Raw genomic sequence first — 18401 nt, forward strand, 5'->3', positions numbered from 1 at the left:
AGTGGTTGTCTTTCATCAGATTTTTCCCAGAAGGCCATCTTTCCATGTGCCTGTAAATGTTCAGTCTCATTAATTATGAATTTGCCTACTAACAAACAGGAAGAACCGGGTAGCTTTGCAGTGTACTGTGATGGTTACTGCACTCTCCCACCCACTTCCTCTGTCCCAGTGCACTTCCTCCTCACCCGCCCTTTCATCTGTGCCCTTAGAAACAAGTGTGTTGTGTGAAGGCATCTTGGAGTAAGACACAGACAACAGATTCTTAACGAACAATAAAAGTGTATTAACTTAAAAGTCAAGATGGAAAAACTCCCATCTTGCCCTATCCTATGGTGGGATTTCCCTACCAAACCAAAACTAAGGAAAGTCAAAGTCTAAAGGTACAACATAGGAATCTGTCTGTGTCCAAAACCTATATTTGCCGTCACAACTAACCTATACAATGTGTAGGGATGTCAGCAACCAACAATACAGTGATCAACACAAAGTTCGGAGCTCTGTCCTGCTCAGAGCTTTCTTTCATCTCCCCTTTCCCAAAGTACAAAGCAGTTCGCATAAATGTCTCAGGAATGCCTTAAATTCATATATAAGGTTAACCAATACCCTAGGTTCCCTTCGCCAAGTTCCAAAGCACAGTTGCAACCACAAAAGCACTCTACATCTTAGGGTTCCCTTCCCCAAGATTTGCTTTCCATATGTAAATATATTTTCCAGCTTTCTTAAAGATCTGTGCAATACTTGCACCATCTGGACGCGGTTTGTCTTGGTATAACAATATCATTTGGCAGAAAGCTGTAGTTCAAACATTTATTAGAGCTCATCTCCAAAGGTCCATTCACTCTGGAGCCCAAAGTATTATTGGTTCACTTGTATTAAATTATCTTGCGGTTGTTAAACATCTGTTTAAAGTTCACTTGTAAATTCACATAGAAATTGGGCTTGTAAATTTCATTTGAAAGCTGAATTCACAAGGTATTATAGAACTTGTACTTGTAAAGTTTGCCTGGAAGTTACATTCATAAGAAAGTATTTGGTACGGTTTTTCATTTATGCTTGAATTTCAAAGGTGTTCAGGATCTTCATTCAGTTCACACTGGTGTTATATTTCATTGTATAATGCTTTGAATAATGTGCCCAGCACTCAAAGAGTTTTGTTACAATTAAAGACAGTGTCATTCGTTTAGTTTCCTTGTTATAAGCTTGTGAAAGTTACCTTTGTAATGTACACAGCACTCAGACTTTCAATAACGTGCCTCTCATGCACGTAACCACTCCAATACAAGGTATATTTATTAGTTCAAAAATGAACGAGGATTTAATTCGGGGACCTTCGACAACGTGACTTCTGCACGCGACCACTCCGATACACAGTAATCCTCTGCAGAACTTCAAAAACTTGCACACCGGGTTTCCTTTTGCATAGAAACTCACTGGTTGTGTCTTGCAGCATTTCTGCAGTACAGACTTCTCCGCCTTTGGTCCTCAGTTTAAGGACTCCTTCTGCCCTTCAGGCACTCCTGGGTCGCCTTCTGATTGCACAAGAACGAGCACTACGAATGCCACGAAAAGGGGCCGCCTCCAGACAAGGTTCCCCTTTTAATGTTTGCTTGGTCCCACGAAGCCCCAGCACCCGGGCTGTACTCCCTTGAAACATTGTACTTCAATCACAGGTTCCTGCTGCTTTCTTTGGCCTCTCTTTTGCTGCTCCATCAATGCCACAGAATCTCTTGGTTCACCCACTCCTGCTCTGCACCCGTCTGCAACTATATTGGCCCTTTTATACAACTGCAGCCCCCTAACCGGCTGCAGGTGCTGTTGTACAATTAGCCCTGCTTGACCATAATTAAGGGGACATGCCTTTCCTCTACTACTCTCAGCAGGCTTCTTCCTCATCCCAGTACCAGAGTGGTAGAAACACCTAGTCCTTATTGCTCCTAGTTACCTCTTCTTCATCCAAAGTACTTCTAACAGTCATACATAGGGGAGTTGAGTCAAAATACCCCAAAAAGGCAGGGGGAGGGTTGGGTTGATCAGTCGTAGAAAAAGGGGGATACCATGTCTCTCCCAAAGGCATCCCACTCCCAGTCCTCACAGACCCTCTACCCAAGTAATCTAAAACCTGTTTTGCTCTTTTCCTAATACCTTTGGACTGCGAATATCTCATATTCCTTTCTCGGCCTCTGGTACGTGAATAAAAATACCCCATAATGGCCCCCAGAATAAGGGTTTCTTCTTGGATGGGGAATACCACATCTTGCCTGAGGGTATCTCACCCCCAATTCCCAAGGACCCTCCACCCAGGTGATCTTTCCTCTCTTGCCTGCCCCCAAGGTCAGGATCCATAAGCGACGGCCTTTCCCTGGCCCCCTGTGCAGAGGATCCCGGAGGAGCGGAAGTAAGAATACTCTCAGGTTTCTTACAGTTGTAAAATGACATGTAATAAAACCGCAAGAAAATAAAAATAATGAGCAACATAATGAGCTCTGAAACATGCAACACTGTTGCAAAACTAACAAGGCAGTACTAGCATAGAGACCATCAGACAACAGACATGTGGAGCGGTGGTCAAGCTGCATATTACATGTGCATCACAGCACTGTGAGCCACAGTGCTCCCTCTGAGAAAGCAATGCTTGCTAAATTCTTCAGTGCTTGCCAGTCAAATAGCCCTTTCTGAAATTACTGCAGGATTTTCATCAAGATGCTTTCACCATGGCAGTGCTGCAGTGCAGTAGTTGGTGGAATGGTTCTCCCTCCGGATGGCGATCGTCTTCCATCGAGCAGTAGTAGCAATCTGCCTGAGGTTCTCGCTTTACACAGGAATATCTTCAGAGGCCCTAAGGAATGGTTTCAACTATGGGGTTTGAGGGTTAGTTTAGTGGCTTTTGATAATAGTACAAATATTGTGCATGGACCGACTGATGGCAGATACCTACAAGTATGCCGTTTTGCACATTGCCTGAACCTCATAATCCAGAACTTACTGAAAAAGCAACCAGCATTTACAAATGGTGCTGATCACGCGCCTAAGGGTTTGGGGGCATTTCAGTCACTCCATTAATGCCTTTAAACTCTTGTGCAAGTCTTGCTCAAATTACAGAAGGAGAACGTACTGCCACAGCATCGGCTCATACAGAAAGTTGTGGCAAGAGGGAACTCGAGCCTGGAAATGCTGCATTATCTCTTTGAAAAACACGCAACCATCAATCATTTTGAGATGCAGGTCCAAAGTGAGCAGAGCTCAAACACATGTTCCTTTCCTCAGCAATAGGGACTAATTCAGTGATTTTTGCAATTTTTTTGGCACTAGAATAAGCCACATTAGCAGTCCCGCAGGCAACCTTCAATCACGTGTTGCATCTCCTTTCTATCCTTGATAACTATCTGCCGCAGAGAGTGACAAACTTCACAGAAACTACAGTGCAGACATTGCGGCTCTGACAGAGAGCAAGATTGTGCGCATAGACAAAAATGTTTGGTTCACAAAGGATATTTTGACCTCCGAGAATATAAATGTACCACATTCAGAAGCCGACATGGCAAAAAACATTTAAAAGTGCATTGTCGAACATGAATTTGCGGTCTCAGCTTAAAGCAGTCCATATGCTTTTGGAGCACTTCCGTTTACTTAAAATTATTCACAGAGCAGTGTGAGCTTCACCACCCCTACAGAGCCAGGACTGCAAGAAAGGGTTGTGACTTCACAGTCCAGCAGTCCTGGGACTCAAAATCTGTTTGTGCAAAAAGTGATGGAATCACTTACATCTTCTGTTGCAACCTACCTACATCTTCCGAAAGAATCCCAATTATTAACCGCTTCTGCAAGTTTGGGGTCATCACCACATCATAGACATCTGGATTAAGATCAAGGGGCATCCAGCAGTACTTGTCGAATCCACACTATACTTTATCTTGCTATCTACTCAACCCATTGAGCTCCTAATAGAGAATCCCCTATCCGGGTTTCAGCATCATTCTGAAACGTTATGGAGCCACCTCAACACCAGGTGAGAGGGCTGGCACAGGGCATCATTATTCATTGGCCTGCAGCTGTGTGCAAATTGGGAGAGGTGTTTGAATCCTTTTAGAGACACTAGGTTAACCTCTGTGAGAAACAACCAGGGAGTCCGGCCACTGCAGGGCCCATTGAGAGCGGAACCTGAGAGAGTTAAAGTGGGGTTTGAGAATGCACCCAGCCAGCCAGTGATCTTAGTAAGATGGTGATGTGTACAGCTGAGGTTTCCATCTCTCAGATAGCCATTATGTTGAATCAAAGGTTCATGTTTTTTATAACCCTTAGCACTCTGCCTATGGTAATGAGTGAAGTCTCCAGACTGTCCCTCCTCTCATCTGTCAATTTCCAGATCCTTGCTGATCACAGAAGCAATGAATCAATTTAAGAGTCAGGAGGATAGAAGTTGAATGAGAGAGACAAAGTGGGATTAGGCTTCGGAGTCCAAGTTCTCTTGTCTGCAAATCCCGGCGGCATGCAGCCGAGGTAGTGAATCCAAGAAAGAGCTTCCCCAATAGAAAGGTGTCGAAGGAACAAATCCAAGGAGAAGCCCAAAGGAAGTCCACAACAGAATCCAGGTCCAACAACAACCAAACGAGCCAGGTCAAAACAAGTCAAAGGGTAAATCTGAACGCACTTCCAAGGACAGATTGCAGGGGTCACAAACCCAGCAGCAGGAGCTTTTCTGTTATAGAGCAAGAGATAACTGCAATGGACACCTATAAATAGGTTTCTACTCAAGGATGGGCACCCAACACCTCATGTGAGCCTTTGGTTAAAAGGCACCACTCAATATGGCTTCAACACAGGACCAGGAGCAGGGGCCGCTGGGAAATGTGGTCCCCAAGGTGAGCACCACATCCAGGACCCATGGGTGACAGCATTCATGCGCGCCCCCAGGGAGCCCGAGGAAAGGAGAGATGGCCGTCAGCCCTGGAGGTGGGAGGGGGGCAGGAGCCCCCTTTCCAACTGGAAACTGAAGTCTACACCGCTCTTGCAGGCCTGAGCATTGAGAGGCTTAGAGCAAGTGAAAGTGTGGTGGGTGGAGTCGGACCATCACGCGCGTTCCCAGTGACCTCGCACCACCAGGGACCAAAAATGAGGTTGAGCATGGTGGGCGGTGCCTGAGGCCCAGATGCACTAGACAACAGCAAGTGTATCTTGCATTTTCCCTCTCTCCCCACTAACATAACCCACCCCCTCTCATATCTGCCAGAGTGCCAAGAGACCATGCAAATGGCTGTGCTGCACAGTATAAATCCAAATAACATACCATAACAACATGACGTAAAGTTGTCTCTGTACCAAGAAACATTGCTTTAATGGCATGTGATCAGGGAACAATGTATCTCAAAGTACTTCACTTGCCCTGTGGCTTATAGATCTTCAGTACGTGTCTTCTGTGCAGCTGGATCAATTATGTGCAATACAAGGACCAATTTGTCTGCTCACAATTCATGAATACATAGATGTCAAAAATGATATGATTCCAGAGTAAAACAAACAGTCCCCAGACTTGGCTCAGTCGGCAGATGATGTTCAACTTAGAATGAGATTCGTTGATCTCTCAGATGTAGAGAATGAGGGAGGAGGGATTTCCAATTCAAGTAAGATAGTTTAATTATTATTATTTTTTTAAACTTTTGTTTATTGGCAGAAAGTTAAGACAGGTACAGCACAGATTGCACAGAGACAAGCAAGCAGCGCATCATCAATCAAAGGCAGTACATCACGATTATTTCAGACATCTCAGGCTGGGGAGGGTTGACGGCCTGGAGAGGCGCGAAAAGAAAAAAGAAGGAGAGGTACACTTCTCATGGTGTGTTGGGCTGGGCTGGTGGGGGGGTAGACCTCCACTCCACATCGTCTCTATTGTTCAGGTAGCTGCAGAACTCTGACCACACGTTTTTGGGGCATGATGACATGTAGGGATCCGATGTATTCTTCTTCACACATTTGTACCCAGGTGAGGGCTTTCAGCCACATCGTGAGGGTGGGGGAGTTATGGCGCTTCCAGCATTGCAATATGCATCTTTTGGCAACAATGACACTTACATTTAAGAATTTTGACATTTTCCTTACATTTTCCCCAGCCCAGATACCAAACAGCAGGTTTAGTGGGTCCAGGTCTACCGGGGAACCAATTATTTCTGAGAGCGCCTCCGTCACGGCCACCCAAAACGTATTTAGCGCAGCACAGGACCAGAACATGTGTATGTGATCTGCCTCGCTCGATTTGCATTTCGGGCATATGTGAGTCGGGGTGCGTGTGAATTTCGCTACTCTGTACGGTGTGTAATAGAGCCTGTTGAGGAATTTGAACTGTATGCAGCGGAATCTGGCGCTAAGGTAGACTTTGTGCGTGTGTGCACACATTTTGCTCCCCATTTCATCAGTGATTTCCGTTTCCAGCTCCCTAGCCCATGCTTCCCGTGGTTTGAGGGATGTATCCTCCATTTTCCCCAGCTGCATTTTGTACAGAGTGGACATTATGCCCCTGCCGCCTGCAGAGTTTGCAATATATTGGAGTTCAGGTGAGTCTGGGGGTTCGTCTGGGAACGAGGGCCACACACCTCATACCGCTGCTCTAAGCCTGTAGTATTGTAGCACCTCGAGCAGAGAGTTGGAGTGTTCTGGCCGCCATGTTTGGGGGGTGACAAAGGACCATCAGGGAACGGGTCAGTTAGGGCTTGATAGCCCAGATTTTCCCAGTGTCGCAAGAGGTGTTGATCGTGTGTGGGGGGGGGTGGGGGGGAATCCGGGAAATTGCCATATGGGAAGCCACTTATAATATGGGTATTGTTCTTGCTCGGAGTGCAGGATGCTATTCCAAGCCCTGATCGTGGTGGCCACCGGGTCTGACGGGGCATCTGTTTGGAATGTGTGGTGCAGTAATAAAGTCATAATATTTGTCCCACCCCCTGCCAGTTTCTCCAGTTTTACATGTGGGGGCGGATTCGGGTGTGTGTACCAGTGGGTGGCATGTTCGGCCTGTGCCGCGTTCCAGTACAGAAAGAGGTCTGGGGCTGTGAGCCCCCCTTTTTCATAGGGTAAATTCATATGTTGCCACTTCTTGCGGACCGAACCAGAATGCCAGAGAAATTGGGCGCACTCCGAGTGGAGCTTCTTGAAGTATTGCTTCCCGGGCCAGACTGGTACGTTGGCAAAGATGTAGAAGAGCTTGGGGACCACTATCATTTTTATTAGGGAGAGTCTGCCCGCAAGGGATAGCGGTAGATTGCGCCATTTAAACATCTTGGACACGATGAGATGTGCCATAGCCTTGTAGTTGTCCGCCAGTAGGGAAACTTTGGTTAGCGACACCTGCACCCGAGGTACCTGATACCACACGGGCACCAGCGTAGGGGGTACTCGCATGTCGGTTGTTGAGTTGCTTTAGTAAGAGGGAAGATTTCTGATTTAGAATAGTTGATGGTGAAACCGGAGTACGTGCCTCTTTTGGTGATGTCACGGATGATCGGGTCTAGGTATGTGGAGGGGTTTCTGACATACAAGAGTACGTCATCCGCGTACAGTGAGATGATTTCCGGTGTGTCCTGTAAATGATTGCCTTTATTTATGTGATGCCCTCTTACGTGATCAGCCATGGGTTCAATGGCAAGTGCAAAAAGGATGGGGGAGAAAGGGCATCCCTGGCAAGTACCTCTATGTAGCGCGAAAGGAGAGGAGGGAACAGAGTTTACAAGCACCCTGGCCAGTGGTCCCGTGTATAGTAGTTTTATATAGGAAATCATATTTGGCCCAACTCCCATTTTCTCTAGCACGGCCCATAGGTATTGCCATGAGACCATATCAAAAGCTTTTTGGGCGTCTAGTGTTACCGCCACTGCATCAGCGTTCGGATCAATTCTGGACAGCACGTTAAATAGGCGGTGGATGTTAAGTGCCGTAGAGCGGCCGGGAACAAATCCACTTTGGTCAGCATGGACCAGATGGGGCATGAATGGGAGAAACCTGTTAGCGATTATCTTGCCAAAGATTTTCATGTTTGTGTTAATGAGGGAAAGGGGCCTGTAGGACCCGCACTCGTGTGGGGGTTTTCCCGGTTTGGGGAGGACTGTTATTAAGGTTTCTCTTAAGGAGGGAGGGAGGGTGTTCAATCGGAGTGATTCTGCGCAGACCCTGTGTAAAGCAGGTGCTAGTACGGCCACGTTTTCCTGATAAAACTCAGAAGTGAGCCCATCTGGGCCCGGAGCCTTGTTCTTGGGAAGGTCTGAAATTACCTGGACTATCTCATCTAAGGTGAATGGAGTGTCAAGGCGTTCCCTGGTGTCCTGGGAGAGAAGGGTCATAGGGATGCTTTCCAGCAGGTCATCCAAGTCATGGGCTGTGTGTTCAGGCTGGGGGCCATATAGAGTAGCATAAAAGCTGGCGAATGTGCCTAGGATGGATTGGTCCGACCAGAGCCTTAACCCTTTTTCGTCAATAATGCTATCGATTCAGGTCTTGCTGCCCTCTGCTCGGACCAGCTTGGCCAGGGTTCTACCCGGTCTGTCTCCCTCCCCATATTTACGGGCAGCTACTGGGCGAGCATAATATTGCACCTCACTTAAGGCATGCAAGTCAAATTGTTCCAGTTCTGTTCTGATCTTTGCTAGGGTTACTGGGGTAGGTGTGGAGAGGTACTCCTGTTCCAGGGTTTTAAGCCTGGTTTCCGAGCTGTTTATGGCTTGTCTTATAGTTTTAAGGACCCCAGCTTCCCTAGAGATACACATCGCTCTCATGTAAACTTTGAATGCCTTCCATCTGGTACCTTCAGGTGTGTCGGACGCATTGTTATTTTCAAAAAATGTGGTTATGTCCGCTAGGATCTCAGCTTTAAAGACAATGTCAGATAGTGCGTCAGATTTATAGCGCCAGGCGGGCCGAGGCGACGTTGTGTTACCGAGTTGTATCTGCAGGAGCACGGGGGAGTGGTCAGATAGTGTGCGTGCGAGGATCCTGATATCTAAAACCCTGCCCACCCGGTCACCAGACAAGAGGAACAAGTCTATTCTTGAGGAGCTGTCATGTACCGTTGAATAGAAAGTGTAGTCCCTTTCATGGGGATGGAACGTTCTCCATACATCATGTAGATCCAGGGAGTCCATGTGTGTAAGGAGTCGTTTGGCCGCTCGAGAAGTGGCCCGGCGAGTAGTCGTCGTTCCATCTAGGACATTAGCGAGTATCAGATTCATGTCCCTCCCTTATGATGGGAACGTCTAGATATCTCATAAGGATAGGGTCACCTCGTCGATAAACTCAGGGGAATCAGTGTTGGGCGCATATGAGTTGACCAGCAAGCATTCTTTGTTAGCCAAAGTGCATTGTAGAATCACACATCTACCTTCTGTATCGATGTGGGATGTGTGGAGTATGAAGTTTACCGACTTGTGGATGAGAGTAAGAACTCCCCTAGCTTGAGTGGAGTATTGGGTATAATATCTTAAAGAATTGTGGGGAGTGACAAACTTTTGGACTCGAAAGGCGCTGGTTGGATTTGATAGTCCAGTGTTTGTTCGTAGGCAGTTTGCACAAGAATAAATAAATGGTCCAGGTTGTTGGTGTGTCAAACACGAGATTTTTAGGTTTATTCCTTGTTGTAATCAGCACCAATGAAAGACATCATTGGATGTAAATGTAATATTCATAGCATGATGATATGTTACACAGCCGACGCGCGTTTCAACCTAAGTCTTTTTCAAGGCCAAATGGGTTTGATGGTTGGGTTTCCAGATGGAATGGACTGGTCCTCCCAAGTGTGGGTGCCAGAAGGCTGATTAGCCGTACTTGGCCGGGTTCGGCAATGCTGGTGTGTGAGTCTCCACACACCAGCATTGCCGAACCCGGCCAAGTACGGCTAATCAGCCTTCTGGCACCCACACTTGGGAGGACCAGTCCATTCCATCTGGAAACCCAACCATCAAACCCATTTGGCCTTGAAAAAGACTTAGGTTGAAACGCGCGTCGGCTGTGTAACATATCATCATGCTATGAATATTACATTTACATCCAATGATGTCTTTCATTGGTGCTGATTACAACAAGGAATAAACCTAAAAATCTCGTGTTTGACACACCAACAACCTGGACCATTTATTTATTCTTGTGCAAACTGCCTACGAACAAACACTGGACTATCAAATCCAACCAGCGCCTTTCGAGTCCAAAAGTTTGTCACTCCCCACAATTCTTCTAGACAGTAGGAACCTCGGAGTTGGTTCCTTGACAAACTATGACTCTGGCTGCAGGTCTAATTCAAATAACAACCGAATAAAGGGTGCGCAGGAGAGAGGGAGTCCCGCAACAAACTCCACTCTTGGGTATAATATCTGTTGAGGCCCCAGGCCAGTGCTATGTTTCATGATAAGTGTTTCAGAGCGTGTGTCTCCTGCAACAGGAGGACCTTGACCCCGTGTCTTTGTGCATAAGCCGTGATACTACGGGACTTTGTAAAATTCGTCAATCCCCGAACATTCCATGTCATCATTTTGACAGCCATGTAGATGACTTATGGAACATCCCTAGCATAGGATCTGTCTCTGACTAACGCCATATGTGCTGCAATGACACAAGAGTGCCTTCCTTTAGAACCGGTTCCAACCTTCTCGCCATTTTGTATATAACATTCCCCAACTTCTTCTCCCCCCACCCTCACCGCCCTGCCCAAACTAGCAGCGTGTAGATACCCACCCTTAGAGCAAACAACTACGTGCCATCCCCAACTCGCCAATGCCTGATAAATCGCCCAACTGGGGCTTGAACACAAACATTTCGCCTCAGAGGGTATTGCAGCTGCAGTGGAGGCTGCCACTGCCATTCTGCTCACATGTAACAATGCAAATTCTGATGATACAACATAAATCTTTTGATCGGCTGATGAAACTTATGTTACAAAGCGAGAATACACATATTCTAGGGTAGCGAAGTCGTAGCTAGAACTGCCGTAGGCCAGTAAATGACAGCGAAGCTTGGCTTTCAATGTTCGAGCCCTATACGTGGTATTGTTACCAGGAGAGCTAGGGTCGCGCACCCTCCAGGGAGCTGTGTTCTCAATATGTTAGTGTTGGGCCACGGAGGGCTCGCAGTGGGACAATGAGGGGGGACCCTTGGCCACGCGGGGGAGTCAATGGCCAATTCACTGCATCTATTGGGGACACACAATAGGAGTCTATGAGTCTGGCATTAGTCGTCGATCGGTTCCCATGGGGTATCCACCAGTGGGGTCTGCGCCTCGATGAACTTAACCTCCTCATCAGGGACCGTGAAAAAGTAGAATTTGTTGCGATGGGTGAATTTTAGGCGCGCAGGGAAGAGCATCGCGTATTCAATTTTCCTGTCCCTTAACATCTTCTTCACTCCCCCGAATTGGCGTCTCTCCATCTGCACTCCCACCGAAAAATCAGGGAAAATCCTGATGATGTTTGAGTCGAGCCTTAGTTCCCCTTTCTCTCTGGCCAAGTGGAGTATGTGGTCCCTGTCCTTATAACTCAGTAGTTTCCCGATTATAGGTCTGGGAAAGTCTCCTGGCTTAGGCAGCGGCGCCAGGGAGCGATGAGCTCTCTCTACTGTGAAGAATGGTGAGAGCTCGGGTTTGTCGAGGAGGTCTTTGATGAGTTGTTCGACTGCCGGCTCCATGCAACCCTTTAGTGCAGCTTCAGGAACCCCTACCATGCGAATGTTATTTCTTCGGGACCTCGATTCGAGGTCATCGCACTTAGCTTTGACCTGTTTCATGTCCCGAACGAGTTCTGTGACTGTATTTTGTAGGGCATGGACGCCGTCCTCATTAGTACCTATTCTTTGCTCCGCCTCAGTGATCCTGGCACCATGCTGGCCGATTTGGCTTTCAGGGAGGCTACATTCCCATTGATGTCGTCCAGCTTTTCATGGAAGGCTGCAAACTTTTTAGCCATAGATTCCATCATCACAGCTAGGTCTGGTTGCGGGTGGATCAGCGGGACCCCACCATCCTCAAGTGTCGCAGAAGAGGACGCCTGGTCCGCACTAGGCGCTGCCCTGGCAAAACTGTCTGTCCATGGCGCCTACTTTGGTGGCAGTCCGCGCCTTGCTGAGCATTGCCGTGGCAGAAACAGCGTCTGATTAGCTGGGGCTGATGGAGGTCAGAGATTGAGTCTCCGAGGGGCGGATAGTGGAATTAATAATGACCAGGCCAGGTGGAGGAGGACCGTTTGCAGCGAGGCGGTGATGGCAGGGCCGCCGCAGGAAAAGAGGAGCCAGGGGAGCGCAGAGCGTTGGGTCTAGCGAGCTTCATGCAATCAGTGTCTCTTCGAGGTATGCTTGGGTGCACAGGATAGTGAGCCGTTGGGTAGACAGGAATGGGGCCGCACCTCCGCTGTGGAGGCGGACTCGTGTTCAGGCGTGCACGTTACTAGAGCGGGGAACACGCCCGGCGGCGGCCCCCTCAATGTCACAGTTCTTTATCAGGTGAAGCACAGCACATGGATATGTGGAGCCTCATGGGGCAAGGCCTCGCCGGATGCTGCACTTCCAACACACAAAGGGTGGCCAAAGAGATGGTGAAACGCAGGTTCCAGCAGCTGTAGCGTGGGGGCACAGTGTGTCCTGGGCTGAGAGATTCAGGGAGGGAGCAGGGAAGCCTCCGTGGAGTCGCTCCCCCAGCGGACGTGTCACAGCACGCTCGATGACGTGTGGGCAGCTGGGCAATTCAAGGGCCCCCAGTTGGATGGAGGGGCGAGGATTATCCCACTACACCCACCTTACAGCCTCCAGGGCAGCTGAGCCCGTATGTTCACCGATTTGTAAAAGCGCCCCCAGGGGGCCGCGCCCTGCTCGCCAGAGCCCGGCCTGGATCCGGGGCCAATGAGGCGCAGGGGTCGCGGCCGGACAGAGGCAGGAGCCGCGATCGGCTGACCACGGGGCCGCCAGGCAGCCGAGCCCCTCCCAGCCCAGGAGCGCACAGGGGGCCAGGAGGGCACGGTCCAGCCCGCAGCGGCAGCAGCCGATCAGAACACCATCCATACCAGGTCACCGCCCCGCCAACAGCTCCAGATCGCCCCTGCCTCATGTCCCAGGCAGGGCGGTGGACGGTGAAGAGTCACGCTCTGCAGGGCTCCAACAGGGGAGCGAAATGTTCCGGCAAGGAGGCGTCACAGGGAGCCCGCAGCAGGCGGCGCACAATGATCAGAGGAGGCCGCACCACCCGGAGCGAGCGGCCGCAGCAAGGAGGCCGTGCGACGCTGCAGGCCCAGTTGTTGGCTATGCCGGTTCCAGGCAGCAAACTCCTTTCAAACTTCGGCCACACAGGGAGAAGAGTGACCGACCAAGAATTGTGGCAGGAGTGCGGATTAGTGCCTATAGTTGGCAGATTCTAGTGGGCAGGAACGCAGCTCTCAGGCTAAGCAGCCATTTTCCTCATCTGCTCAACAGTGCCCTCCGATAGTTTAATTTGTGTTGTCTGTTTTGAAGACGGATCACCTACGCAAAAATTAAACAAAAATTCCTTCTTTCATTCCATTTTGTAAATTTTGTGTACTTCATCAAAGTGGTGCTTCTGATAAGATCCACTTTGAAGAACAAACAACTAATGCTGAAAGTGGTATGGAAGATTCTTCAAGCGTTAAAGTGTGGACCAATGGACTCTCTTTTCTCAAGGGTGTGATCGTGGCTTATTACTAGCAATCAAAATGTGAATTCATTTAACTTGGGACCTAGTAAAATAAGGTGCTTCAGCCCAGGACGGAGCACCATACACAATCTGTGTCTCACTCATTCCGTTTCTTGCACCCTCTCAAACAATCCACCTCTAGTTTATCCATTTATGACAAGCTGTCACCAAACCTTCTGCAAAAATTGAGAAAGCCTGTCCCAAGAGCAGTCTGGAAATGTGCCCTTCCTGTCACTCACGCCAATTTTCCAGGCGCACATAGCGATGAGTGCTAGAGAATAAAATGCTGACATGAGTAATGGCGACAGTACCTTACACATTATTACACATGGAACTGTGAAATAAATATAAAAGTACAGTAACCTGTTGTATCACAGCAACAACAAAAAATGGGCCAAGAAAGATGTGCCTATTGGCCTGGTGGTGGCACTCTTTTTCAGAGAAGAAGTGCCTAGCATTTCAGTGCTGTACTGCCCTTGCGGGTGGGGCCTGACTGACATGTAATTGGATAAATCTCCTCTGGTAAGGCACAGCGGGCTAAAACGTAGTGGTTGAGCATCCGAAATGGGAACCATCCCATGGAAAATGTTACTTGGCCATGTGCGTTCCCAGTAGAAGGGCTCTCTCACAATTCTGTGAATTTTGAATTGGTTGGGGTCCGCCCTAAATCAATAAGGGTAATCAAGTTGCAGACCCCTTGTTCTCTGTGCCCTGAGAGACACAGCATTACAGCCACATCTCACTGATAATGCCCCACAATGCAGAGACACGTGTCTGGGGTGGCAGATGGTGCTCTTAATCAGAGGGGAATTGCCTAGTATTTCAGTGCTGGAATGCCCTTTTAGGTGGGTTCAGAGTAATACACAAAAGAATAGTTCTCCTCTGGTGAGATACAATGAGTTAAAACACGATTGTAGAACCCCCCCCCCCCCACCTCCCTAAGTGTGACCCACACGAAAGAACAAGTCATATGGCTGTTTGTTGAAAGTAGACGGTTGACCACATGTATGCAACAAGTGGTGGAGGTTGATGTCAATGTACAAAAAATGTCACAAATGGAGTAACAGATTCTTTACTATTTCAAGTGTGATAGTTTGGCCCATTGGATTGTTTTTTCTTAAGAGTGTGTGGTGGTGGTGTTCTACAGCAATGAAAATGTAGACTTTGGACCAGGTAATAAAAGGTGCTTCAGCACATGCCCCAGCGCTATACAAAATAAAATACACTTTGCTATACAAAATAAAATACACTTTATTTTATTAAGAAGATGCTTCTGGTTGTTTAGAACACCCTTTTGTCAGCCCTTCCTGTAGAAGTAACAGTAGTAGTAGGGATTAGTTGAGCAAGTCTGCTCCCCAAGCGCAGCCGGCAAATGTGTCCTTGTTATCACTACTTGGCTCAGTCGCATTAAAAAACAAATTTTCCAGGTACAGATATAATGGAGATAGCGCCTTACAAATTACTCACTACACATGGAACCGTGACAAAAATATAAAATTACAATAAGTTGTTCGGTTGCAACAAATAAAACTAATGTCCAAGAAAAACTCCAATCCAAACAAAAATTGTATCACCGCCGGGTTCAAAGAAAATGGTGTCCAGATCTCAGGAAGAACTATGTATTATAAAAACAAAAACAGAGCGCATTTCAGGTTCACATTTTCTTCCGATAAGCTAGAACTCCTGCGTAAGGGCACCTTGAGTCATTCTCCCCAGCTCCCAATTCCTACCGCCAGGTGATCGCGTCTATGTTATAACGTTTCCTCCATGTTGACTTTTTCGGGTAGGGACTTTAAGGGAGGCCCAGATACTCTGTTCCTTGTGGCATGCCCAGCGATGGAAGGTGAGGGGGATTCACTGAACTAAAGAAGCAGAATCAGGTCCCCTGTTTCCCGGCTAGATGGTGCAATAAAGCCGACGGTTTTGGCTTTTGTGTAGACATGAGATGGGCATATGCAAGGCTCTGCCATAATGGACATACCTTGGCCATATGATGGATATCAATGCTATCATATATAACAACCCCATCACATAATGAATGGCAGGATTACTGTTCAATGGCATGACATTACAAACGCACCAAACACCATCAAAGTTATGGTGGGTTTCAACATGTATGAAAAATATCCCTTCTACCTGGAATGTGAGAACAGAAGTTAACAAGCGGAAATGGCCTGTCGACGATTTCAAATGAAACAATCATGACAGTCCAAGCAAAGGTGTTCTCTCATTTGGGGTATATATGCACATGCTACTTAAACTTGCATTGGCAAAGCCTATAGTTATGGCATTTACTGCTGTTTGCATATTGCATTTATAGGCAGCAGGGTGCAAGGAGGAGAGTGCAACGTTTCAAAGGAGTATGCGAAAAGGAATGCAGGTGTGCAATTGAAGAAGGGGAATAGAGCAAGGGAGGAATCCATTGAGAGAGGGTGCCACTGGTGATGATAGAGGAAATATGAGCAAGAAAGGGCAGGGGGGTAGAGAGAATGGGGGTGGGTGAGTGGGGGGGGTGTAGAAAAATCTCGGCTTAACGGCAGAAAACATGACCTTCTGGTCTCGGGAGGATAGCTCAGGGGCAACGCACTCACCTTGGAAGCAAGACTAAGCGGAGAAACACAGGTTTGATCCCCGGGTCCGCGCTTAGAAACCACTGGGTATTAAGCGTGCTATAAATAACCAATTATACATTATGATAAAAGCAGCCTCAAGAGGACTAGAAAAGCAGATCTACCATCGAAAGTAGCCTAAAATAGCCCTCCAAAAAAACCAACTTGCACATGCCAGTAATGGGGGTTGGCTGGGTGGTGACCGAGAGAGAGTGGTAGTGGACTGGTTGGGTCAGGGGAGAGAGAGTGGGTGTGGGGTGGGTGTGGGGTGGGCGGGGACAGAGAAATCAAGGCTTTACAGCAGAAAACATGAACAAAACAGCCTCAAAAGGACTAGAAAAAACAGAATTGTCAAAAGGAGCTGAAAATAGTCTGAAAACCAAAAACCTGCAGGCGCACGTACTTCGCCACACAAATGGCCGTTTAGGTAGCCAAATTATGTGAGGAAATAGCCCAATATGGCAACTATGCAAATCACTGCGCAGCTGGGAAATGGGAAGCCTGGCACTCAACTTGCTTCTCACAAAACTCCTTGGAGCAAAATATTGTTTGGAAACTCCTCACTGGGCAGTATGCCAGAGGAGTTTGGAAAAAGAAACTTTAGTAATTTCATGATTTCATGCTATGGCATTGCCGGTTGCTATGCAAATCAGATATTTTCAGTTCAGATTCCCCTTCCCTCTGTCTTCTGTAACAATGATTTTGGCATTTATCTGGCGCAAGCGCCACAAAGATTGGTCAAAACCAAAAAGGGAACACCAAGGCCCAATTCACAGATCACACCTTTGCTGTGTAAAGAGACTGTTTAACTTATAATAAGACTGCACTTACTGGAAACAGGTTGAAAACAAAATGCAGGAAGTCCTGAGATCTGCAAATATAGAAAAAGCAGTGTCAACGCAGTGTCACAGAACAACCTTTACAGCATCAAGAGAACGAAAACGTGTATTTCACATATAGGAGGCAATGTTATTAGTTACGCCATCCCTAAAAGGTTATTACGTGAATATCACACTACACTGAGATATAATTAGTCTTCCCGGTTTTCAGTTGAATCTGACAAAACCCTGGAAAAATGGCACTGGGAGAAAGAGTGCCAAAAAAAACCACTCTTTTGTCACCCATCCCAGTGGTGCCTTATTGCGAGCAAGTATGGGAGGAACTTTGGGGGGTGAAGAGGTGGTTGGAGAGGGGGCTTGGCATACAATACTCTCCCCTCCTACCCCTGATACGCCTGTATGCTTTTTGCCATAGCTTTCTCGCCTAATCCTGATATTATTAAAAAACACACTGCACATTCTGTTACATCATTTTCTTTGTTAAAAAATAAATAAAATATAAATAGTTGTCAGTAGTCGGGGCTATTTTGAGGATTTGTAGACAAATTTCAGCATTTTTTGTGGCTGCCGAATAATGTCTCAAAATTGGCCAAAACTCCTCAAAATAGCCCGTGACCACTGACAAATATCTGTATTTACAAAAAATGGTTTAACATGGATTTTCCAGTGTTTCTATTTGTGCTCCCAGGCTCTCTTTTTCCCCCTCACTCGAATGTAGGGTTTGAATAGGACATGCAAAGACACCCAAGAATGTATGTTACATTGTTTTTTTGTAAAAGGTATTTGTCCGTGGGCAGGTGCTACTTTGATCATTTGTAGCCAGTTTTGAGAAACATGTCTCGAATTTTGCCACTATTCCTCAAAATAGCACCCGGTGACAAATACAGGGACAGTGGCTCACTGACATCTGATGTCGGCTTTCTCAGCAGAAGCATGTTGGCTACCCCTTTTGAGAGACTGTTGCCTCAATAGCCTATCCATTTAAAATATTGTATAGCCCATATTTCTGCTAAAAAACGTATGTATGTTAATAAACACATGTTTTTCACATGTTTTTCATATACACTGGAAAAACACTGTTGCAAACTCGTTTTCCACAAGAAATTATAAGTTACTCACTGTAGTGACTAACGTACTCTTAGTCCATAGTCCCCTTTCCTTCATACCATATGGGTGTCCCTTTTAAGGGACGGGAGACGGAACCTATTTCACCAGAAAAAACCTTCTTCCCCTTTAAATTTAGAGGTGCGCAGAGGCGCGGCCCAGGGAGCATACGCTGCCCTGACTCCGCCC

General features: G+C 47.2%; 1 protein-coding gene and 1 long non-coding RNA gene across 2 annotated transcripts in view; one reads left to right on the forward strand and one right to left on the reverse strand.

Moving 5' to 3' along the window:
* The window catches only part of CFAP61 (cilia and flagella associated protein 61), a 2971729-nt gene that overhangs the window by 2070545 nt on the left and 882783 nt on the right, over nt 1–18401 (reverse strand). The window contains exon 12 of the mRNA XM_069608074.1: nt 17101–17140. Coding sequence (XP_069464175.1) covers nt 17101–17140 — 40 coding nt within the window. The remainder of the gene's footprint in view (nt 1–17100; nt 17141–18401) is intronic.
* Nucleotides 1–18401, forward strand: part of LOC138467814 (uncharacterized) — a 213852-nt gene that overhangs the window by 57598 nt on the left and 137853 nt on the right. The window lies entirely within an intron of this gene.

This window comes from Ambystoma mexicanum, chromosome 4q (genome assembly GCF_040938575.1).
Source record: "Ambystoma mexicanum isolate Mex_15411 chromosome 4q, UKY_AmexF1_1, whole genome shotgun sequence".
Lineage (NCBI taxonomy): Eukaryota > Metazoa > Chordata > Amphibia > Caudata > Ambystomatidae > Ambystoma > Ambystoma mexicanum.